This window comes from Channa argus, chromosome 18 (genome assembly GCF_033026475.1).
Source record: "Channa argus isolate prfri chromosome 18, Channa argus male v1.0, whole genome shotgun sequence".
Lineage (NCBI taxonomy): Eukaryota > Metazoa > Chordata > Actinopteri > Anabantiformes > Channidae > Channa > Channa argus.
Window position 1 is genome coordinate 13,797,571 of NC_090214.1, and position 27,071 is coordinate 13,824,641.

The following is a 27,071-nucleotide window of genomic DNA, read 5'->3' on the forward strand; positions in this document are numbered from 1 at the left end:
TGGTGGTCTCAAATGGGAGCATAGAGATGAATGCTGAGGACTTCAATACTGCAGAATTATGTAGTACGATGTCAATAAACTCCTCTGTGGGGCAGAACTGCTTCATGATGGATTTGTGAGTGACCAGTAATAGAGACACCTCAGATACTTTTGAGCGAAACTTGCGGAAGCAACATCTTTTCCTGGCTAGAAGAACAGCAGCAATTATTTTTTTCAACACTTATTTCAACAGTGATGTGACGAAACCGTGTGTAGACATTTGTATTTTCTTTTAAATATTTCAAGAGAAACGATGGACATCCCTGTATTATTGAAATGAAATGACTTTAACTTTTCAGTTCAGCTTTTTCCAGTTTAGCAGTAATAGTGCAGGAACTGGTTAAAGTAAGAACCTGATACATTGTAATATTTCACTGTTGGACAAGGAATAAGAGAATGAAAACAGTCATGCAATAAAATGTCCAGCCATTAGCGCTCACAGCTTTATGATATGCTCATAGTCCCGGAGCGTATAACATAGCACGCCTTTGGATACAGCTGCATTTCTTACTTGCTTTCCTTTCTTATTTCTCAATAACAACTGTGAGAAATGGATACAATTAGTACTTTGATGGACTCCTGCTGATGAGTTATGACTATGGCTTTACTTAATACTCTCATTACCAACCACCTTCTACTTTGAACACGGTCCTCCTCTTTATAAATAAGCCTCTCTGGGTTAGTGTGCTACGCAATGACTACACCATGCAGGTCTCATTAAACAGTGGCTTTGAGCCTTGGGGTATGTTAATGCAATAATAATTCCCTCTAAAATGTAAAAAGCACAATGCAACTGTGGACCTACGTCAATGATGAATTTTCATGGTCATTACGTGAGTGTTCTTCTTGCCTTTCTCATGCTTGCACTCGTGTCATTTACTTGAGAAAGACGACAGCAGAAGTGTAAAGAGACAGATGACTTTCACTAATTTTGCAATCCAGCATTTAATCAAATATCGTACCAACAGTTTTACACCAAATAGATTCAGAAATAGATTCTCCTTCATTTCGCTTTTTTTTTTTTGTTTCTCTCCTCTTCATTTTCTTCAACTTCTTCCCCATCTTTTCGCTGTCCTCCTCAGCTCTCCAGACCTTTCTGTTTGAGTTATCAGTCGGGTTGCTAATGACTGCCAGGCTGTCTGCTGTGATAATGGGCTAACAATATGAGATAACGAGCTAACAGTGGGCCGCTGCACTCCTCAGCTGTTAGTGTCTGTAACATACTTGGCTAAGTGTAGCGTGGTGTATCGGCAGAAAAGGAAAAATGGTACGCAGGGGTTAAATTAGGATTAAATCTCCCAGGCATCGTCACAAAAAAAATAATTATTTATATCTCTATAGTGGAAGAGCAAACTACTAGAATCCAAATCCTAAAATGAAGACTACTCAGCCCAGCTCCTTATCTTTTCCCCCTCTGCAAAATAACTGACACTCACCTGCTACTCTGCACATTTTAAGAACACACTGTAATGACATGATGGATGAGTGTGAACAAGCATAGGGGAGTGTGTAGCACCAGTCAGTCAGACGGTGTCAATCGTACGGTGGTGAGCTAAATCAGGAATTAATTTTCACTTCTAACAATAAATGGGTATGATATTGACATAATGGTGCCGACCTGTGCTAGATCAAGGGCTCTTATAACAAGTCATATTTTTAACTGAGTTACTGTTGCAGTGCTCCTAAAGTGTAAAAGATCATAAGATTATGTTCGTGACAGCTGCCATATTATGACTACAGGGAAAGTTAATGTTGTACTGTACATCATTCACTGGTCAGTCTCTCTCTTAGGTATTAACTGGTTTAAACTTTGGTCCCATAAATCCCGAATAAATCTGAGATGAAATAAGCAGTAAAAAAATTCTGCAGATACAATTTTATACCTAAGGACTACTGCCACCAAACTTTTTTCGCTATGTGAGAAAATGAATACACTGGTGTAACACATCAAAAAAACAATCTACTAGCATACATTGCCATCATAGCTGCACTAAGAAATAGTGTAAATGGCAAATGAATGCAATATGTATAGTATGTTTTAGTGATATATACAGTATATAGACAATGTTGACCACAAAGTTGGAAGAATATTGTTTTCAGACATATTCATCTTTTTTGAAGGTTAATAAAAGGTTAATTGTGACATATCCTTCTATCAAGAATAAATAACATTGTGACAATAATTTCATGAGAAGAGGTTAAAATATATTTTACTCCAACTTTATATATATATATATATATATATATATATATATATATATATATATATATATATAGTCCTTTAATCTGACTGATCTGACTAGATGATCAGCATACTAACATCTAATATGCCTGTCAGATTGCATCTGACTCATTAGCTGTTTTGCGCATTATTCACTTTCTGTCAGTCCTGCCATTTGCCCATATAATCTAATAAAGTAGAGATACCATGAAATATTAGATGATAAAAATAATTTTCTGAACCAAGCCGTGGGAATCATTATGCAAGTGGTATAACATCAGTGGAAAACAGAAGCATAAAGCACACCCTGAGAATTACAGTGGAAGCCAATCTATGCAGAATATCAATGCTTTGTTATGGCACTTTACTGAAAATCTGTACCATATGAAAATCTTTCTGGATCTGAAGCCAACCCATAATCCACAACAGTTCCTGCACACTGTTCTACAAATCTGAGAGCTATGAATACAAAGGTGTTTCACTGGACTGAAGACAAGCCTGTCTTACTTCAGAGTGGAGTGAGCTGACAGGAGCAGTGTATGATTGGCAGCAGTACAAAGCAGAGGAAGTTAAAGCCCACCAGGTGGGAGGCTGCCTGTGTGTACGTGCATATATAGTATGTGTGTGTGTTTCGACTTTTAAATTCACGTGTGTATTCATATTCTGCACACACACAGGCCCACACACCAGCTTATGGCAGCTAATTGTTGAGTCACCCCTAATAGTGTGTGTGCGTGAATCAGCCCAGACCAACCATATGTTTCACTGCCTCCTCTGCTGTCTAACACTTGCTGAGGTGCTGCAGATGTCACAGATGACCATATTATTTTATCACAGGGAAAACTGCACAACACTATCTCTCTGTCACAAAACATTTGCTCTCCAGGAGTCATGCATCTAATTTTCTGAACCATTAAAGCTGGAATGTACCAAACATGTTGATAACTAACAGAGGCCTGGATTATGCTGCAGTAGTGCTTTCAGGACTTTAATGATTTTTACTGCATTTCAATACTTGTTTTCATGAACTTTCATGAACTTTTTGCAATAATGAGAGGATTTTGGCAAGTAGGGCATTTTCTATTGTAAATTTAATGAGGAATCTTAGTCCTGATGACTCTCTCTGCATCATCTGAGAAAACAAATGTGTTTATTAAATGTTCTCCATAATCAGTTTGCCACTTCGACAAAGTGCCCTATGTTTGGTCCAGAATTGATCCGAAGGAAAAAACACTGGAGGACGACAAAAATGCTGGGATTCTTGTTTTATGTTTAATTGCACTGTGCAGAACTGAATTAAGCTCAGAGGTTCTTATTTGTAGAAAACAAACTAAGCTGAAACGGATTCTTCTTCAGATAGCCAATACTCAATTTATGCAGCTGTAACTGACAGATCTTATATCAGACACTTATAATGCGTTTTTTTCATCACTCACACACCCGATTCATACAACAACGTTACAACTCCCAGGACCTATATTCCTGTCACTCAAAGCCACTTAGTTAGTACTTATGAGATCTTTTGGGTGAGAGGTGAATATGTCTTCAAGAACTTTAAGCAACTCCAGTTGCCAGTTGTACAGCATTGTTAGGATTACATCCACTAGGACTGGACAATTTATGTATCACAATTTAACAGACCACAATTTTCAAATTACAAAAGCTGCAATTAAACCATATTTAATGCTACAGTAATATTAGAAGAAGTTGGAGGAAGTCGGAGTTCAGGAAGAAGGACACTACTGTCGGTGTGGGAGAGGAGCTAGTGACCTTCAATCTCTGTGACTATTTGCATTTTGCTATTTTCAGTATTGTAAGCACCAACTACTATAACTTACTGTACTGTGTGGGGAGAAGAGAGGGAGTTGGTTGCAAACAGAGAGAAAGAAGAGAGATAGAAAAGTATAGAGAGAGCAGGGAAAATATGAAAGGACACTGAGTTAAAAACAAAGTCAGACATGGTCGAAAGCAGTTTGTCTAGATAATGTTTTTGTGAGTTTGTGTGTGTGTATAAAGCCCACAGAGATCTGACATTAGGTCTGGAAATATGAGTAATTTAGTGATGTTAAGTCAAGTCCAGGAAACGTAGAATTAATTATTTTGATAGGATGAAGCTTGTTTCCATTAAATAATACAGATTGAGTTAAAGTAACTCACTAACTCCAGCTGTATCATGCCTTACATTTCATTTTTCCTACCTCCACGATAGATGCCTTTTATTCCATTTGTTCTGAGGAATAAGGCTCCGTTTCCTGCGGCCCATTGACCCCTCAGCCTCAGACACATCTGGAAGAGAACATCTGGGTGTTTTCATTAGGCCCAGTGTGGCTTGGTCTAAAGAGGAAGGCAGATAGGAGGAGAGTTTAATTAATTAAGTCCTAGAGGTGCTGTAATGTCTAATGTTGTTCAGTGTAATATTCATGATGGGACTGAATAACATTATACATTCTGCCAATACTTTTAGCATCAATACAACTACAGGTAATGGTAAATGAACAGCACTTACAAAGTGCTTTTACTTTATCAGTACCCAAATGTTGCTATTCCTTTACCTATTCCTACACGTACACACATACACCCCAAGCATGGCAACTGCCAAGGTGCTTGATTGGTCCACTAGAAGAAACTTGGGGTTCTGTGTTTTGCCGAAGAACACTTCAACATATGGACAGGGCGAGCCAGGGACCAAAGCCCGACCCTGCGGTTGGTGGTGACCTCTATCTCCTGAAGTTACCCAACTCCCCCACATGATCCCTCCAAAAAAAACCCAAAAAAAACACAGCCACATACCTAAGACTCCAGTTTCCTTCAGCCCTCCAAACTTCTGCATGGCTTTGATGGCCTTGGTCAGGGCCTCCTTGGTCTGAAGCTGACCAGTCACTGGGTCAGGGGGTGGGAGGTAGCCAAACTTGCTCAGCCAGTCCTGGAAGGAAACAGTAGACACAGAACTGAAAGATCATCCCAGGCATTTAAAGGACTACAAATATCTCAAAGCTGCCGAGAAGGTCTTACACCTGTTCCAGTTTCACATTGTATGTGTCCTTGTTCATGTGCATAGACACATATAATCAGATGTTAACTACTGTAAGGCTTTATTTCACAATTTCTGTATGTGTGTGTTTGTCTTTGCTTCCAGTATATGATATAGAGATAGATGGTAGATTAGAATTGGAAACATCGGCTTCTCAGCCACTCACACACATAACATTCACAAATGTTTGGCAGTCTCAGCCATAGGCCACCAGGCCATTGTGACGCCTCTCTTCTTATTTCTTTTTTATACCTCTAGCTCTTTTCATCTTTCTCATTCGCTGCTCGAGCCACACATAGTAAGGGACATTTGAGGCTCCATCTGTTGATTATAACAGATAGAGCTTAATTGGTCCATCAAAAACAAAAGATCAAGAGAAGTATATATATATATATATATATATATATATGTGTGTGTGTGTGTGTGTGTATATATCTTTTCATAATCAGATCTTGATTTTAGTTTAATACAAATGTCATACAAATATTACTGCAAGATCTGTAATGATTATGATACAGACTTTGGAGATATTTCATATTTAAAGAATGATGTGGATGAGTAATGGTACACAATCCAGCAAAAACAGAAGGGTAACACTGTAACTCCATTTCCATTTGAGACCTGTGGAGGTGCTGCCAATCACAGCCGCCCAACTGACTGCATAGATTGGTTCTGTAGCATACAGCCTCTGAATGATGGAAGAATCTGAGCTGTGCACTGGTCTTTTTCTTTCTCACTTGACTTTTGTCCCCTAAGGGTTTTCTGTGTCTTGTTTCTCTCCTCATTCATCTCTCAGCTCACTTGAACCTCCTCCCTACTTATGATCTGACAGCCAATAAAAGATGGCACATAGCAGCTTTCTGATCAGCACTCATCCGATGTGAGTGACACAGATCGATAGCAAGGCAACCCTGGTGTATTGACAGCGCTGGGGAAATCCTATTGAGTGAATGTCTTAGCCTTAGTGAAGCTCTCTGTAGGTGGATATTTGCCTCTTTATTCTTGGCTTTGCTAAAGAACTGGGAAAAGTTTATAGGGGAATTGAATTGACCCTCAACAACTTTCTGAAAAGGTTTCAAACTGTAATGCCATGGGTGAGTGGGAGAGGTCAAAGAATTGAAAAGATAGCAAGGAAATTAAATAGACTCTATAAATCAACAAAGAACATAAGTGATGACACTGTTTTCCGGAAGCGTTACAGTGAAGTTTTTCATCACCATCGCTGAAAAGAAGTCTCACAGGGCAAAAAATGTTATATCTCTTATTTAAACAAATGCCGAGGTTGGCCAAATATTTTGGGGAGAAAAAAAAAGGAAGTTAATGATAATAATTTTTAAATATCCAATAAACACCGTTTTTGCTGTCTATAAACATCCATCCATCACAGTTTCCAAACTGTAAATGTGTCTCCACATATCCAAACTTTAAGAAAGTGATAAAAATATTACTATACTCTATTTTATTCTATATTACTATACTAATATACTTACTATATTACTATACTAACTATACTCAGACCTATGGAAGAGCCCAACTTACTTTTTTCCATCAATATTACTTTAAACTCAGAATTCTGTCAACAAAAAGTCAGAAATCAAATAGAATTTTTGCAGTGGCGATAATCATCTTCTATACAAACTAGTACACACAGTAGTGTTTTTTTGAGTCACCCAATACAATGCAATGCACAAAGGAAAATGAGGAAGTGGAAAATAAATAAATAAATACACTGTGAATGATAAAAAATTAAATATGTTTAAATATGTTTTTTAAACAGACACATGCCAAAACATGCTGTATGTTTATCTGTGGAATAAACTGAAAATGACTGCATCCATACAGGCAACAGGAGATTTAAGTTCCTCTTCAAAGTGTGGAAGCTATACGGTAGGTTGCATCTGTGCTGTCTACAAAACCACAACTTTTTATTTTCACACACTGCTCGAAAAATCACATCAAACTTTTTTGTGGAGCCAGCAACTAATTAAACCCTGACATTGTAGCTCATAGGAGGTAAAAAGCTGTAAAACCTTCCAACGAGTTCAGCAACATGCTGCTAATCTACTAAATTATGTATGTACAGGGATGTCACTGTGTTTAGGTGAGATTGGGTACTGTTAAAATGCTTCACACAAGTTGACTAAATTCAATTAGAAGAAGATAAAAAATGACTGGATAAAAATATGAATAAACATAAGTGCACTAACTGCAAGGTAGCAACATTCTACTACCTCAACAACTCCGGACAACTCAAAACATAATTTGAAAACTGCAACCAAGTTTAAAAATTGTGCATGAATCAATTATATTAAGCCAAAATATAATGATGCTTGATGATGATAATAATGGGGCTTTGGGCTCTTGAAAAAACAGGTAATGAAATAAGAGAAATAAATGAGTGCAGACTCTGGCCAGAACAACAAATTCATCTACTCCAGGTCTTTGATAAACAATATGTGGACAGACACAGATGAGTGAGTCCTCTTCAATAACTAATTAACACAAATAGTTAAGCACAGACACAAACACACATATACAGCATTTACAAACACAGTCTGAATGCATAAAATTATGTCTAACATCAGAGAATTGCTGTTCTGAATCATAATGAGAAGCCTTATTGAAGGCTTTGATGCTATGGTGCTAATTTGTTTGCCTCAACAACTGCAGTGGTGTCATATGTGCTGTGTCGTGTTCAGCATAAAATACCAGTGTGGACTCTTTACTTTTCCTGTGTATACTTCTAAAGCAGAACTAAAGAACATCATGAGTGGCACAGGATAAAGTTCAAGCACAGCTTCAGGGGAAAATATATATGTAAAGCTCTTTTTATGTTTTAGTTTTAGTTTAATTTATTCAGGAAGAAGAGAGTGTGTGAAAGAAAGATAGAGGAGGGCAGACTAAAAGTTTCCTGTCAAAAACTTAATTAAGACTGTAAGGGCATCTGATGAAAACAAGCAGAGAACCAGAAGTATTTTCAAATTAATTGTTACAATTATTTTACATCTGGCTTCTAGTTTTAGTTGCCACGTGTCATGCTTTTAGGGGGACGTCATGTCAAAAGGTTAAATATATGTTACAACACACCTTACTTGGGCATGCAAAGCAAATTTGCACTATGCTTTTCATAAAATGTTCACCTCTCTTTTACATAGTATCTGATTTAACACGACTTTGATTTATTACACTATCAGGAACAACAGGTCTTTCTAATGCCTGCACTGGGCAAGTGAAGAAGAGCTGATTTGAGTGTTGGAATATGATTAGATCAGTAAACTCAGGGAATTAACTAACAAATAACAATACAGCAACTGTTAAACAGAGTTGCTCATTAAATGAGGCAACACAAAATTTAAAAAATAACCTAAAGTAAATAAATTATGATCTCCAAATTATCGTCTCTAAACTAATGCATTTGGATTCTCTAATTAAATGAATGTTTGAAGTGAAAAAGAGACGGGTTGCAAACAAGATCAGTGAATGTTACAAAAAAAGATCAGGGTTAATGAGACACAGTCACAACTTTACATAACTTTACACTGCTGTGTCTGCTGTAGTGCAGCAGCCATAATTCTGAATCTCAGTCCCAGACAGCTTGTAACACTTGCTAGTTCAATTACCTGCCTGGTCCTAATATCATTCTATCTATCTCTATCTTGTCGATTCGTCAAACTTTCCCACGTGAAAACAATTAAAATGTTCCTAATATATGAAAACAAAAATGTGTCATAGTGTATGAAAAGTAAATCTAAGTCAACAACACTGTAAGGATCAGCTTTGACTATCAAAGTGTTACAATCAGTTTTTGGGTTCACTTGGGTGAACCCTTAGGTTCATATTTTTTCAATATTTATTCCTAGAAGACATTTTATGACAATATCAGTTGTTGTATATGTGGTGCACCACCCTATCACTATGGAACAGCCTCCTAAGCGAAACTCTTCTGTTTAAGTTCCAGTTCGTAGTAAATGTTTCTCAGCATGTAAACCTGCCTCTGTCCCAGCTCGAGTATTTTGAGGCTCCATTTCACCAAATGTGCAATATGAGATCATTTTCCCTCCCATTAAAAATAAAACAAAAGTAAAACTTGTGATCCATTCCTGAGTTTGCAAAAGAACTGTAGGGTTGCAACTTAAAAGAAACAGTTATTTATTAAAAGTGATGCTGAAACCATTTGTGATTAAGTTTTCCAAATTATTTTTGTTAAACTGGCTACACTTCAATTTAAGTTGGATTGGATTTCGAATTCATAGGATTTTTGTATTAATGTTCCTTCTTACAGCAAACACAAAGTGCCTTTTGTCAATGTTGTTCGTTTAGATATAAAGATTTTTTGTTCATTTAAATTCTTGAATTTTGAGACCTGTCCATCATCCAAACCTGCCTTGGACCAAATTCTGAAGGCTCTTAATGTTACCTCATGTTGTCTCCTAGGGTAGAGCATAGGGTTGGGATGCAGAAGGCCGTGGGTTTGAATCCCACCCCACCAGGTGTTGCCCAGCAAACAAGGTCAACCTTGGTGCCAAGGGCAGATAAAACTGGAGTGTTGCGGGAGGAAGGGTATCTGTCGTAAAATACTCATGCCAAATCATCGTGCAGAACCCATTTGTGGCGACCCTTGGAGGGACAAGCATAAAGCCGGTGATCTTTATGTTGTCAAGTTCACTACAACCAGAGGTTGCCACCAAGCAGCAAGACATATCTATGTAGGTTTTTTGCAAACAGTACAACAACACACTCCTCTGTATTTCACAGGACAAGTCTCGATAGAGACTTATCATATCAGCTCATTTAATGTTGCATGCACCGATTGCAAAAATTTATAATTATTAGATTATCTTATTTACTAAATTATCTGAAAACAAAGAAAGCAACAAACAAACAAAGTGTGTACTGTATGATACTTGTATGTGATACACTAGTGTTGCTTTCAGTTGACTACAATATCCTCCTTTAACACAAGCCTGTTGGCTGACGCACGCACACAAACACACGCACACACACACACACACAATAAGTTCTGTGACTATGGCATCACCACAGCAACATCTCTCAAAAGCAGAATCAATTTTGCCCCTTGTGCATGTGACGTCCTGTGTCCCACAATACCTCCCTGTTTAGCCCTAATGAACAACTGCTAAGTCTCTTCATCTTCAGCATCACTGACAGGAAATGAGTCACTGGGAGACATTTAACCCTGCAACCTCACTGACTCTCAAAGGGTCATAAAGTAGCACAGACCACTGCAGAGAATACTTTGTTCCTTTCTACCTCGAAGATGAGATCAGATGTGTGGATGACCTGGGAAGAGTGAAAGCTTTGAGAAACAATGATGAGTCCATTAATCAAGCCCAATTAAGAGTGAAGCTTCTTCATGCCCCTTGGGTGCTTTTAGCTCCACTTCCTGCCCAGGACTTTTATTTTGTAGCCTCATTTACCTGCTTCCTGCCTCATGTTAATTAATCAGCCTGATTGTTTTCACTTGTCCCTGGTTCATACACAGTCCCCTGCCAGATCCTCTGTCTAACTCCTGCACAGTGCACCTTGCTCCCTGATTTACCTGACATCTGTTTGTGGATTCCTGATTCTTGTTTTTGAACTCTGTTGCCTGTCCCCCGTTTTTTATTCTGTTTAGTTATCTCTGACATATATCCTCGTGTTTAAATGTTTGCTACCTGTCGTGTTTTTTTTTCTTTGGTATGTCCTCCTCAGGAGCAAATTTGTTAACCCTTTAACTTTTGATTAATAAGCCTGTTTAAGCCTGTTAAGTCCCTCTCACCGTCTCTTCACTTGAGTCCGTCCTTATATAAATTGTGACAGATATTATCTTTTTACATGTACCACTGGAACAGATCAGAATAAAACTGTAGTTCATAAATCTCTACACTGTGGACTTGAGTCACAACCAACAGAAACAATTTTTGGAGCAGTGAGTTTGACCATGGACTGATTTGGACAAATACTTATGTACACGGTAAAGAGGAGCAATTGACTTGAGCTTGGCCACAAAACTACCGAAAGACAAAAAATGAAATGAAAACTCAATGTGCTAAATGTTTTTGCATTCTATGAAAACCGGTAATCTAGTATTAATGTCTTTTGCTTATTGCATTTCCTTGTTTATAACATGAACCTTGACAGCTTAACTACTACTTGTTAGTGTCTTGTGGTGCACGGTAAGATCTCTAAACGTAGCCTCAAAGTGGATTTTGCCTCATTAAGAAACAGCTTTTACTACAAAGTAAGAAATTTTAATTTATTCAGTTCTCTTAAAAAAGCCTTTGTCATCTAAGTGGCACATAAGCCAATTAGCACAAACCACACAGATGTAAAAGTCTCACATCAAGCAGTTCTCAGTTTCTTAAGTTTCATCAACCGAATTTTATCAGAACATCCGAGGGTGTTTGCAGTCAACCAAGGTGCTATCGTTATTCAAAGCAGTGGTAGCTGCTTCCAGTTTTATATCACCTGCTTATGCAGAGAGATGGTCTGCTTAAAGTATTACACTGGGATGATGTAGGATCTAAAGAACGAAAGCTTGTCTAAGTGTGTTTGACTGAGAAGCTCCTGAAACCATTCCAATGGCAAATCCTGAGCGTAAACACAATTTACTGAAGAAATAAAGGCTTTAGTCTGATTTGTGAAAACAGATAAGATCAAAGCGAGAGAATATATGAGGGTGGAACAAGAGGCAAATTGGGGTCGACGTGTAGCCTGAATGACACATTTAATCTAACAGAAAATTGAGGTTGGATTGCCATGTGGGTGGTAAAAGGGTGAAAATTAATCCATGCCCAGAAATCACCTGTCTGCTCTGATCCATTTCCCTTAACTTTCATGTGACTGCCTAAAGCCGAACGTGACCTCTACGTGTGTCCAGGGGTTAATATTACTAAAGCAGGGTTTAGTTTTAAAATGTCACAAATGTTCTTTGCTCTGTTGTTCAATTTATGTTTTCCCTAACTCTCATAAGTGGGTAATTAGTATAAATTATATGATTACAAACTGGCCTGAATGTTTTAAGTAAGTGTTTTTGAGGGCTGAGGGCTCTATTTTCCTGCAAGCACAGCACCAGCATTTATTTAAACATGTTATCTAGCTTTTCTCTGGGACTAGTTTGTTTTTATGCTTACATGCTTAGGTAGCTGCAGCCGCACGCATTATATGTATGGCTTGGCTGTCCATCTGTCTCATTCTTGTAAACAGTAATGCCATTATGAAACGTCTGCATATTTGGCACAAACATCCACTTGGATTTACTATGAGTTGATAAGATTTTGGGAGGGTCATGATTATATTTACCTTACATCTGTCCCTTCGTTCCATCCCATTTTATGAACATGGTATCAGAGAAATGCTGCAAGGGAATTTATTTAAATTTGGCACAAACATTTAACAGGATTCGAGGATGAACTAACTGCATTTTGGGTTCAAAGCTCCAACGATACTGTGACTTCACATCCATCTATTGTTGTAAAGATGATATCTCAGGTCACAGGTCGAAGGTTAAAGTCACTTTGGCCACAAGTCAAATTCTTCAACAGGAAATATTACAGAAACATCATTAGGAGATTTCTTCAAACTTGAAGCAAGTATCCACCTCCTTCGGCTTTTATGGCCAAAGGTCATTGTACCATTATGTATGCCCTTTTGTCCCTTCCATTCAAGTAAATGTGTTATCACAATAATTTCTTGAATAAATTACTTCAAACTTGGCACAAACATCTACTTGGACTCAAGCCTTTACATATATATACAATGGGGCAAAAAAGTATTTAGTCAGCCACCGATTGTGCAAGTTCTCCTGCTTAAAATAATGACAGAGATCTGTAATTGTCATCATAGGTACACTTCAAGTGTGCCTCCTTTACATTTTATGTAAATTTTCATCAATTTTCTTATTGATATGTGAAAATATTTTGAATATAGTAAAAGAAATTACGAACCATATCACGAGTCCTGTGAAAATGATAACACTCCGGTTCTGTGTCATGACTGGGACACTCACAATGACTTGAACATTGAATTGAATATTTATATCTCAGGATCAGTGTGGAACAAGATACATTAATTAGCTGTTCTAAACACTTTCTTAAAAGAAAGACTGGAAAGCTTCTTCCTACACATTTAAATGGTTTAGAGCTACAATCCTCCAGAGTAAAGCAGCTGTCCTCATAGTGAGCCTTGGGACCATTGTTAAGGACATTTTTTGTAAGCCCAGTAATAGAAAGTCTGAGTCCAAATATTTGTCTTGGAAATTTTATGTCACATGAAAATAAGCCCTGGGCAGATTCCTACATGTGTGCAAACATATAAGCACGCAGACTAGCAAAGCTCAGGTATTTAATCATTCTTTCTGGTACAGCACATTTGTTAGTTTAAATGTACAAGAATATTTTACATATTGTAATATAGGAAATATAAATAATGACAGATTTCATTAGGAATTACATTTATCTGTTTATTGGACTTTAAACACATGCATGACTGTTGTCATACATAAAAAGCCTGAAATGATCTCACAGTACACAGTACAGTATAAGCATCCTGCAGATACTCCAGCAGCTGCTGCATCAACAAAGATCTGCTGCCTATTTTGTCTACTTTTGACAGCTATTTTTTGCTCATTTATATTAGTATTCATAGGGCTATGCATCTTTTTTTGTTAATTTGGGAATTTCCTGTAGTTCACAGAGATAAACTTCACCTCTCTCAGACACTTCATTTTCTCCTTTACTTGCTGCTTTTTAAATAGGATGAGAAAAAACACTGTGACTCTGACCTCTGTTCTGACAGCTCATATTGCACTTTTCCCAATAATAATGTTTTCTGCCTGTCTTCCACAAAGCACCTGGTTGCATCTGACTATGCCCCATATACACCAATGCTGGTGGTGACAGAAATTTCGAAACAATCGTTAGATATGCCACTAGTGCCTTCATCCACGTAGTTTAAACTTGTTTTTGGGTAGCCTCGTTTAAAGAGGTAGAGCCCTGGAAGAATTGCCATAAGTGAAGAAAAAAACATTTGTAGCATCCATATACATGATAAAAATTAGATACAGATAGAAAATAAAGGTTTCCCAGAGAATCTCATATATAGAAAGCTGCATTCAGGTCAATCACAGAAGCATTGAAATTAAATCAGTCAGTCAGTCATGAACTATGACCAAAACGTTCGCTTAAAAAAGGGAAAAACCAAAATGCTCAACTCTATTACTTAGACAATATTTGGTGCTCAAAATAAATAAAAGTAACAGTAAAATTTCTCACTGATCTTTGCTTTCAGCCACATTAGCACCAGCCCTTCAGATGAAACCCATAATCCGTTTGAACCCAACTGTAGTTCAGACAACATGCGATCATTATTAAGAGAAATACAATGCTAAAAAGAGTTCAAAAGTTGTAGACACGTTGCATATAAACATGTTGCAAGTTATTTCACGAAACAAAACACACTGCTTAAGTCTCCTCTACGTCTTTGTACAGTGTGGATTTTCAATTTGTGCATAGGAGTACATTGCAAAAACATACAAAATGCATGAGTCTCCCATAAAAACGTGCCAATATAATAGGCCTAAATAGGCTAAAACAATTCAGCTTATGCACAATGCAGGTGTAGTTAGCAGATATAAGGTGTAACTTTAATTTAACAGAACATTATGTACTCTAGAGTGGATGCTGTCTGTGGTTAATTTGTTTTCTCCATATTTCTCTCTCTCTCTCTTTTTTGGCAGACTATTTGCAAGAGTGCTTCTATAACAGTAACCAGCAGCCTTAGTGTGTTAATGCAATAGGAAGAATAACTTTTGTATGCATGGAAGCATGAAATCCAGTTTAAACCACTCAATTCCTTTTCTAGGTATTATTCAGCTAAAAACATAGAAACACAGAACAATGAGTCTTATGTTACTGGATAGACCTACAGCCTCATCACGACTTCTTTTGAATGCCTTAAATTATCGAGCCCTGTTGATATATTTAGTGCTTTTTTTGTGCATGTATTATATAATATTTCCAGCAAATCTCCAATGAACTTGGCACATGGCAGTGTTTCTGCTTTACAGATATGTGACAAAGCCTAGATAACGAGTAGGCGTCAAAAAGAGACTACGTAATATATATGAGTAAATACCTAAGAAGAAATAATCAACAAACCGTAAGAAACTAACACCTTTAACAATTCGTTTGTGACATAAATTATTTGTTGCAAATGATTGCGCAAGCCTAATCTCAGACCGGCTACCATTTTAATTAAGAAGCTATTAAGAAGCGAAAGGCAGAGCCTCTCAAATGTAAAGAACGACAGAAGTTTACCAGTCTGTGACAAATTGCATCTAAAAATTGTGGAACAATTTCAGAAAAATCTTCCTCAACGTTAAATTGTGAAGAATTTGAAGATATGTCATATCATCAAAACATTCAGACAGTCAGGAGGAATCTCTGGGCACAAGGGACAAGGCCGAAGGTTAAAACTGGATGCACGTGATCTTCAGGCCCTCAGGCAGCACTGCATTATAAACAGGTATGATTCTCTACTGGACATCACATCACGCATGGACTCAGGAACACTTCCAAAAATCACTGTCTGTGAATACGAAAAGGATTTGTTCTGGTGATGTTTTATGTAACGAACCTTTAATTTAGAGTGAGTTATAATTTCATAGTTTAATATCCAGACAGATGATGGAGAAAAGGATGACACACAGTAACAGTCATCAGTTACATTTCAGTCCACTATTTTGTAAGCAGATGGCACACACCCACCATCCTGCTGATACAGTCAATAACTTCACTTCAGGAAGTATTTTGCTCTACCGCAGACACAACGTGCATATAATGGGACACAAGTGTGACTTGTTGAAAGCGTACATTCTGATGGATGTGCTTAATCTGACACTCAGTTTCTATTCAATTCAAGGTGTGAATGTCATTTCCTAGACACTTGGGAGGAAAATCTGTCCTTATTTGCATGTTTTTAAGTGTGAGAGCGTGACAGCGAGGATTAAAAAGTGACTGTAAGTGAATCATTTAATCCCTGGTTTAGAAACAGCTGGTTGTACAGGAAGTCTGGTCTGTTCCTAGAGTTTGCAACAAGGAAAGGTCGAATAGAATTAAAATAGCAGAGAGAGAGAAAGAGAGAATGATACAGAATGAGTGAGAGAAGAAGAGAAAAAGTAAGACAACAGCCTGTTAATGCTCAGAGGAGAAAATAATGCCAAACATCATAAACAAACAGGATGGAGACAGAATAAGAGAATAAAGAAACTGACAGAGAACATGTGGAGAACAGAGGTTAATGGGAGGAATGTGACTGAAGCAGGACATTGCAAATCATGTTCCTACGCACTGCAATAAGTCAGGTCTTATTTCTTAAGCACATGCAAACACGTTTTAATGTGTATACTGCACGGTTTCCACCTTGCTTATCACTTTCTTCTTGACATACACAGAAGAATAAACTGCACACAACATATATGACTGCTATTGCTACTAATGCTCCATGCTTCAAGTGAAACCATTAAAACACACCTGCAGTACATACTCTACTGTCTTTGTATGATGTAAACAGCAGCTGATCATTCCCTGGGTGATGATTAAAAAATGTTTTTTATGAAACTGTGTTGACCTCTTTGCTGAGACTGTTAATCTCTGGCTCATCAGAAGATGATTTTTGCCAAGGGCAATTTTTGTTTTATCTGTGCCAGAAACAACTCACCCACAACTCAGAGGCCAACGAGATGCATCCTTTAGCAAATTCACATCTTCTGTGTGTGTTTAAGCATGCAAACAACTCAGTTAGAAGTTAGATTAACGGCAGTCATCAACTATAATGGCACACAAGCTACCGAATGCAGTGCACACGTTAACCTGTGCGTTATTGTATGAGACAAAGGAGACATCTCAACTCATGAAACAAAACAGTGCACTTGTTTCAGTCAAAAGAAGACTTACCAAACCTTCCATATGTTGTGTCAGGGTATAATTCATGGTTGGAGGAATTGTGATTTTTGTGACTAAAACCAAAAGAGGACTTAAAAATGTCAGCAAGACATGAACGATAAACAAACTGATGGAGCCAATTAGAACAACCCCCTGTAACTGGAGCTTAATTTGAACAGGCCTAAGTTTCATTGGCTCCGCAAGGGGCAAAAAGCCAAATCTTCTTTGAAGTTCTTCTCTCTGTGGGCCGCATGGCACCGAACCAAAGCCCACAGACACAAGAATTTAATAAAGCCCTACCAATGTCCCTTGATAGTGAGAATAAGGCAAATACAAACATGACATGTACCTCAACATACACACCTGAGTAACACAGCCCATGTTTAACTTATTAGCTCACAGTCTTGTGTCTGTGTTTACGTGCATGTGCAACGTCCTGCACAACACATTCATTTGCATTTAAAAACAAGGTTTGCATTAGCTCCGGCCACAACTGAAGTTTGTTTTTTCTTTTTTTGGACACGTGCTGGAGACGATTTGGAAATGCGTTGGTTTAAAATAAATACTTCATCGTCTTTGAGAAATTTTAACCTGCATCACAGTGAAACGACATTAATCTCAGTGAATCACTATTACATATGGGACAAATTTTTATCTTTTTTATTGATATGGAAACATGTCAATTAAGTCAACTTTTGCATTGCATGATTCTACCAATGTGAATGTGGACTGTAGCTGTAGAAACCTAAACACGTCACAGTCATCTAAAACCAGTTGTGTCTGTTTTAAAGTTCAAAGTTAAAGAATACATAGAGTGCTGTACATGGGCACTGTTTATTTAATGCAGGTTGTAAAGGCCATAAGATACTGTAGATACTGTTATGATTCTTACAGAGATGATAATGTTTCTCTCTTGTTAGCCGGCAAATATTGGCAACTGAGTGTGGACATGCAAACACAAATACACTTTCACCTGTACACAAAATATTTTTTACTCTATTTTTAGGCTACAGCCACAATGAGTGTGGCCTTGAAAACTAAACTAAAATATAAGATTAAGCCTGGTCTGCAATTCACAAAATCATGATTACGACTTGAAATTCTGCAGACTGTTATTGGCTCATTATATTCACTTGATAGGAATTTGAGTATCAACACTGGACTGAAAGAACATGGGCTTAATTAACAGTGATAGTTGATAGTGATAGATGTACACTGTGACTTATCTCTGCCACCCTTTCAATCACTCAGCTTAAAACCTTCCTTTTTTAATAAAGATTGTAGTGAGAGCTGGCTTGGTGACTCCAAACAAGCTCTTAGTTATGATGCTATTGACTTATACTGGTGGGGAACCTCCCCACCTCTCCTTCCCATTCATTTATATGTAACCATTGCATGACATTACTGTAACTTTGTGCCTTTTTTGTTCTGTTGTTGTACTTCTCTCTGTGTGTCTCCCTCTCTGTACTTTTCTGCACATTTCCTAAGCTTCAGAACGTGTGTTTCCAGTGTGCAGTTTCTGGCCCTGAAACCTGCCCCATGTTTTGTTGTTGCTTCTTGTTTCTGTTCTTTTGTATTCTCTCCCCACTTTCTACTCACGCCAACCAGTCCAGGCAGATGGTCGCCCACCCTGAGCCTGGTTCTGCTGGAGGTTTCTTCAGTTGAAGGGAGTTTTTCCTCTTGACCGTTGGCTTAGTTCTTGCACAAGGGTTTTTGTTTTGTTGGGTTTATCTATAAATCTGTATAGTTGTGGCTTTAGCATGTAAAATGCCTTGAGATGATTTTTGGAATTGGAGTTATATAAATATAGTTTAATTAAATAGTTAAATAGAATGCTTTCTCCTTTTTTTTATTATCAGCTCCACTGTGACCTTTTAAGAGATGACGAATGAGATCAGCAGTGTAGCAGCAAAACACGCATGCAATATTGCATGGTCACATCTTATAGAGGCACACAAACAAGAAGAAACAGACCAGCTTACACACGCAGAGACTAACCACATTTATTATGATTCTGCCAATTTCTGCAAGCAATTTCAGAGTAGCTTTGTTGTTGCTTTCAGGTTTTCTTGATCATGCTATTAAAGTATCTATTGGCAGTTCAGTTGGCAGAGCTATATGTTATTTTAGGCTTCAGTATGTAAGCCAGCGCAACACCAGAAACCACTGTAATTACAAGATCTAGGCATCCTTTGAATAGCAATGGCAACCAAATCCCTGATCTGGTCAAAGAGAAAAAAGAGAGGGGCGGAGCTCCTTGGGTTAAAATAGAACCATCCACATGGAGTTGATTTGAGGTTTACTATATGGGAAGCCCTAGAGTGGGATCGCACGAGCAATTAAGTCAGTTCAAGTCTAAGGAAAAAGACTATCGCGTGCAGCTCTGTTACGGAAGACAGCACTCACTTGCCCACAATATTAAATCTATCACTACTGTAAAATCAAACAAAAAACAGACACAGTGGAACTACTGTATTGTGACTAGAAAGAGTTTTATATATTAGCAATCTTCTCTTGAAATGAGAAGCAAATAAGCTGATAAGTTGGCAGCATCTAGAGCCACATAAAGTTGGAGAGAGAAAGAAAGAAATTTGTATGCATATATAGCTGATACTGTTCTGCAGGATTCATTATTTTTGGACAAACACACAAGAGCAGAAACACATGCATTGCTTCTAAATCTATGACCCACTAGCTGTAAAATGTTCCATTTAGCCAGCAGCAAGCTTCGTGTCTATAAAATCCAGTTTATACCATGCATTCATCCAAATTTATCTTGTGTTGTCACTGAGTGAAATCATAAAGTGTTGCAGCTGTTACACATCAGTCTCGCAACACCATAGTGCAGTTGTAGCCAGTAAAGTTGTACAGTTGTAACCGCTTTCGAATTGGCCTATGAGGACACCGTAAACGCCGTAAGCTGACTATCTCCATAGAAAATTGCAGCTTTACACTTTGCAAAGCTGTGATGACAGATTGGATGGACGCAAATTGCAGGACTGGTAATTTTCCACAGTATCTCCCTCTTCCTGAGAAGCTGCGAAGGTGCTTTACACACTGAACTGTCTCTTGTCTCCTGTCAATCATCACACAGTGCTATATTGAATCCTACTGTGTAGTCATCTCCCACTTGACATCCCTGAAAAAAGTGCCACTGCCCCTGATATGAGCACCCTAGTCCAGTGCCACAGACCCTCACACAGCTTGATGAAAGTGGGACAGAAGTGTGAAAAATATCCCAGTAGTCCAGATGACACACCAGTGAGGGGAAACAGGAGTTAACTAAAATTTTGTGTGCTTCTTCATTATACTTTTCAAGCAGCTTTTAAGGACAGAAAACATATATTCCAAAAGTGAATCATTACACTGATTTATCTGAGAAGAACTATCCTAAAGTATCCTCTTCGTTTCTACTCCATATGTGCTTTCTGATTGATTACTCATTTCAGTGCATCAATCCCTGCATTTTACTTTGCCTCAGCTGTCTCTGCATTCACTTTTCTGTTTGAGCCCCCTCTCTCCGGGGCCTCCGGGTGTAATCAGAAGAACCACGATGTGATGGTAGAAAGCAGCCTCCTATAGAGATTGGAAGGAGGCAATTGAAGGAAGACGACTGAAAGACTGAGGGGACAGAATATGATTCTGGTGAAATGTGCACTTGTGAGAGGCAAAGAGAGAGCTAATGAGGGGTAGTGCCAGTGGAGCCAGACAGGCTGGTCGCATGAGAACTCAGTATTATGAGGTCTAGCAGGGAGGGTGAACAAGTCGTGTAGACAAGCTGTGCTGAAAGTAGGTGGAGGAGGGTAGCGTCTACCAGGCTTTTCTTTTTTTCTCTCTTGTATTTAGTGGATTTGGGACCAGATGGCATTCTCATTGAAGAAATTATAAAGCAAAATGAAAATTAGAGGCAGACTGGCAGGGTGTGGCATCGGGAGTACTCCACACTCTTGTTAGATTTTATTATTTACAACATATAAAACACATCAACGTGCTATGCAGAGGAGGGTGATATTTTTCGAGATTGTTTTCTATAGGATTAATCAAAAATTAAGGAACTTTTATCAGCTGCTGATTTAGTCGGCTCACTTTGTCTTACAACAGCTGGTAAAGCAAGCACAGAAGTGGCTGTGAAGGCGAATAGTCCCTTAAGGAGTTCAGTCAATCTGTACTAGCATAGAAAACAGCCATCAGGAGTAAAATGACATGATGAGTGGAAAACATAGCGGAGATTGTATTGTAGCTGTTATGTAGCAGTTTCCTCAAATGCTGACATTGCAAATTGGTGTTCTGCAGTGATGTATTGAGCTAGATAACAGCAAAGCTGAACACTAGATGCCTCAGGGCTATGCTTGAGTTTGGGCTTCTGTTAATTACGGTCACAGTCTACAGTAGTTACAAAGAGAGACAGATACATTTTGAGTTCGAACCCGATGTAAAGCCAAGTAATACAGCAATGTGACTCTGAACTGTAATGAGACTGGGGAGCAGCAGAGCTGGAGATCAGGACACGGTTATGTGCGTAGATGGTTGTTTTTGTGGCTAAATCCCAAATGTAAAGCAATTGAACACAACTGGGCTGACGCGGGAGAAGCCATAGAAACCCTCTACAAATAATTATCCACCTGCTCTCAACAGCTGAGATCCATTTTATCAGAGCAGGAGAAGTCTTATTTAAAAGTCAATCAGACAGTCACAGGGGAGCAGGGCGCTCATCTGTCAGCCTGTACAACTCCCTCGGTCACTCTGCTTTATACCTCTTTTGCATCAAATCAACAACTCTGTTGAGTGGTAAGTTAAATGCCACACGTTTGCTAGTCGTACATTCCGGTGTAAGAGCTTCTTTCTATTTTCTCCATTTTTAAATAATGTAAACAGACTCTTTGCTAATCAGAAGAAAACACAAACACCGGTCACCAGACATCTGAAAACTGTGACGTGCGATTTGTTCTCGGATCGTAGAGCCAGAACAACTACTTGATTATTCAAGAATTTTTAATTACTTAAAATTACCGTCAGCTAACAATCCAATCCCACTCTTTTGAACAGCAAGGTTCCATATTAACACTGAATCAAATTTTATAAAATTCTACAGAAGATGTGCTTGTGCTGCAAATCTCAAATCCAATAAGAATTCAGCCCCCTGGAGCTTTAAGCCGCTGTCAGCCCATTGTTAGGTTTTGGTTTGTAGGTTTGTAAAAAACTGAGAGCAGCTGCTTCCAGCACAGGAGCTCATACAAACACGTTAGTGCACCATGAACATTGTACAGGGCTGTAAATAAACACATGGCTGATGAGAATAGTTGTAAATGTCCGGAAGTCAAACAGCAGTGAATTTCTGATATTGTAAAAAACGAAATCTAGAGATGCCCACATTACTGCATGTCTGCTGGATATGCAAGAAGCCAAGTGTTTGCTCATGCACTCAACCAAAGCTTGATAAAGCTGCCTTAATACCATGGTATCAAGGCAGCTAGAAGGATTGCCTGACCAAACATGAGATCATCTGTATCCATCCACACAGCATGTTGACTCTTCACTGTAAAAACATAATTCAAACAAACACTTTTAATGATAAGAAAATATAATTATAATTAACATTTATGTACTCAGAATTATGCCTAATACAAACTTGTATTTGACCAATAATAACAATCCTTTTTTATCTGCTGTACACTCCACCAGCTCCCCCAGTGATGTGTCCTTACTGTCCTCTGCCTTAATTCATGTGCAAATCCCAACCACTACCTGATGACATTTGTACATCATACCCCAGTGCTGCACTCAACATTGAGGGAAAATTCTTATCTGTGGCAAATGGTATCCAAGACCAAATAGGCGAGTAGTTGTCTCCTGGCATCACACATCCACAGGAAATAAGTGGAGGTGGTCCAGCAATAGAAATACCAGAACAGAGATAATTCCTTGTCCCCTCCAAAAAAGAGAAAAGCACAGCAGCTGACTCCAGAGATGAAAAGTGCAGATGTTGGATGAGCAGCAGTGTAACATGAATCTTTCATTGCTTTGAAGACTGAAATTGACTTGTACCTTGGTAGTAAGAGTGTGGAAGAACAGCAAACAAACCAGGAGTTTATGTTTAAACAAAAGCAATGAATGCAAAAAATTAATTAAGTTACTGTCACAAAAGCTACTAATTGGGAACTACTTCTCTTATCTGCAAGTGTTCGGCTCATTTCACTCCAAATTACTAACAAAGCTGTAGTACATAGTGAGTCTACTCCATCTCTGAAAATGTGTACCTTTTAATTTGCTCATATACTGTTTAGTGGGGAGGTTAGAGAGATAGCAACTTGTTTAAAATTACCATTTGTACAAAAAAGACATCATGTGAATATTCATTTAAGATACTTAATGATTTGCTCCAAAATTAAATTGCTCCAAAGGTAAATCAGAATTTACTATTGGGCAAAAGCAACAAAATAATTAAATTGACAGCTGGTGCCCATTACTTGTTAGTAGATTCCCATTCCAATAGTCAAAATTTGACTGGTTGATTTATTTGATTCAGCAACTCCATCACATCTGATTTAGAAACATACCACAACTGTTTACACTTGGCATCAGATTACATGTTGGATCAGTCATTTGGAGGCACATTAGCCCGAAAAGGTTATAACCAATAACGTGTTATGATGGTCTGTCATTGTGCTGGAAGTGAGCCTCCTTTGCTATTTATCAGTGCAGGCTATATACGGTGTCAGCATGCTGTGGAGGAGGTCGATATTCCGCCAAGGCAAATACATTTGGATTTATTTATTGAAAGCCGTTTACAGAAATCTGGAGTCCTGCTTCTGAGAACAGGCTCCTGTTTTAATTTCCATTGCTTCCAGCCCACAACGCCAAAGCTTCCCCCGTGTATTAGACTGCGAGGTGTTAAAATTCAGATCAAGTAGGACAGCGTTTGCCCTGGATATTCAGAGGTAGCGTGAACTGCCTTTTCTGATGGAGAAGCTCATCACTGTGTTCAATTGTGGCATCGTGTGGACTAACTTCCCACCCACTCCAGTGCAAAAGTGATATTAAGTGGCAAAACTTCCCACCTCATGCAGTAATGGTGTGAAACTTACCACCCCCATGTCCAGCTGCTCGGTGGTCAGAGAAGGAGCCGCACCAGTCAGAGGTAAAAGCCACAACATGGGAATCAACAGCAGCATCTCCGGAGAAATATTCCTGATCCACTTGTGAAGAGGCAGAGGAGTCATGATGCCCTATGACAGGCTGATCCTGCAGGGCTCAGACACCGACCACGACAGCTGCATCCACCAGGTAAATCACACGCCGACTCTCCTCCAAAATGTGCCCGAAGAAGTCTACCTCACTGTTGAGCGCAAACACATAAAACACATTAAAGCCGCTGACGGAAACGACGATTTTACAAGTTTTTCCCCTCCCAAAGCAGCGCTCGTAACTATCATCTAAGTGGCCATAGTCAAAAGAAAGAGGGTGTGTGTATGCTTTTCCTATATTAAGTCCGTCAGAGGTGGGATCCGTGCATGAAGCGTGAGCTCCACTCTTGGCTGTGCAGACTCCAGCAGTGGCAAAAGAAAGCAGCTGCGTGCGGTTTTGTCCCGAGCAGCAGCAGCAGCGGCGGCGGCAGCAGCAGAGACCGCTCGTTGACGCACACAGCGTGAGGTTGGATGAGAATGGACGGAGGGGGGAGGGGAGCTCCGCGCCCCCTTTTCTACCCCACTTTGACACTAGTGAATTCATGACGCGCGTCTGTGCGTAATTTGAGAGCCTCAAGGGTTAAGGCCATAGACATAAAGCGCAGTATGAGAAAGATGCTACAGCATGTCAGCTATAAATTCTGGTTTAAACCAGTAGCCAGCATTTTCACATGAAGCCCATCTCACACACAAGTTGCATTAAGTTGATTTAGACTGTTTTTCTTTTACATTTGCTAGTTGTGTGTTTTCTATGTTGATCCCAAGTCTAACAGTTAACCTGATCACCTCTTAATCCTTGGTGGTTCTGATACTAGTAAGGTCTAAATATGTGACTCAGTTATTCAGTGGGTTCTAAGTGATACAAAACATCACCCATTATCAGTCTTTTATTAATTCCCCTGTGTCCCACTCTCAAAATGTTCCAAACCTGCTGTATGGATTTCCCAAAAAGTTTGCCCATTATTCATGGACCTCAAAGGACAAACCCTAGTAATCTTGTTGACCCACTAACATTTGCTTTAGTGCCACATTGTGGTCAGAATTTCAATGGTTTGTTTTTTTGACCACATGTCTTGAAAACTAATGGCATTCAATATTTGCAGCCTGTAGCTGCTTCATAATTTAGAGCCATATTCAAATGTCCAGGCATTTATTTTAAACCAGATTAAGAATAAATGTAATTTAATTATTTTCCACCCAAATTTCAATCAGTCAGTGTTGCAGATGGAGTACGTCCTTTATCATCTTGTTCTCATTTAAGGACATGTGATCATGTAAATCTGTTTTGAACGCAGGGACAAAAAATCCTACAACTACAATTGATGGGGTAATAATATTACAGACTATCAATTAAAATGTGGGCAGTGAGCATTCAAAGAGTTAAATTATATCCAATTAAATATACATATAAGCTGCTCCAAGGTCACTGAAGTAGAGGAACTACATATGTCTCTGAAATGCAAAGATGTTTTTTTGTACCCCTCATTACACTTCCATTCACCATATTTGAGAAAACATCAGAGGAATGCACAACACAATTTGCTGAGCTGCAGAGATAATTATTACACAAAACACTGGTATCATGCGGCTCCTTTCTTCTTCTGAGGAAACACTAATACACTTATTCATTTCTTTGGTGTTGCATAACATCAAAATCCACAAGGTAATGAAGGAACACAGTGTAATGACTAACAGTCACTAAGCTTCATGCCCTTGTAGAATATTAACCATTTAATAGACTGATTAGATCAGTCGATGTGACAGTAAATTAAAACATTTAGATATATTTAAATAAAATACAAACCCGATTCCAAAAAAGTTGGCACACTGTACAAATTGTGAATAAAAAAACAAGGCAATAATTTACAAATCTCATAAACTTATATTTTATTCAGAATACAACATAGATGACATATCAAATGTTTAAACTAAGAAAATGTATCATTTTAAGGGAAATATAAGTGGATTTTAAATTTCATGGCATAAACACATCTCAAAAAAGTTGGGACAAGGCCATGTTTACCACTGTGTGGCATCCCCTCTTCTTTTTATAACAGTCTGCAAACGTCTGGGGACTGAGGAGACAAGTTGCTCAAGTTTAGGAATAGGAATATTGTCCCATTCTTGTCTAATACAGGCTTCTAATTGCTCAACTGTCTTAGGTCTCCTCCAAATGTTTTCTATGGGTGAAAGATCTGGACTGCAGGCTGGCCATCTCAATACCCGGATCCTTCTTCTACGCAGCCATGATGTTTTAATTGATGCAGTATGTGGTCTGGCATTGACATGTTGGAAAATGCAAGGTCTTCCCTGAAAGAGATGTTGTCCTAGAACTTGGATATACCTTTCAGCATTGATGGTGCCTCTCCAGATGTGTAAGCTGCCCATGCCACATGCACTCATGCAACCCCATACCATCAGAGATGCAGGCTTCTGAACTGAGTGCTGATAACAACTTGGGTTGTCCTTGATGACGCGGCGTCCCAGTTTTCCAAAAAGAACTTCAAAGTCAGATTCGTCTGACCACAGAACAGTTTCCAACTTTGCCACAGTCCGTTTTAAATGAGCCTCGGCCCAGAGAAAACGTCTTTGCTTCTGGATCATGGACCTATAGAGTTTAAATCGGCAACAGCAAATGGCACGGTGGATTGTGT

At 38.6% G+C, this 27,071-nt stretch overlaps 1 protein-coding gene across 1 annotated transcript in view; it reads right to left on the minus strand.

The window, feature by feature from the left end:
- Positions 1-24,908, minus strand: part of LOC137104079 (matrix metalloproteinase-17-like) — a 56,487-nt gene extending 31,579 nt beyond the window's left edge. The window contains exons 1-3 of the mRNA XM_067484909.1: positions 24,319-24,908; positions 5,051-5,183; positions 4,459-4,594 (exon numbers count right to left, since the gene is read on the minus strand). Coding sequence (XP_067341010.1) covers positions 4,459-4,594; positions 5,051-5,183; positions 24,319-24,453 — 404 coding nt within the window. The 5' untranslated portion in view covers positions 24,454-24,908. The remainder of the gene's footprint in view (positions 1-4,458; positions 4,595-5,050; positions 5,184-24,318) is intronic.
- Positions 24,909-27,071: the final 2,163 nt, after the last annotated feature.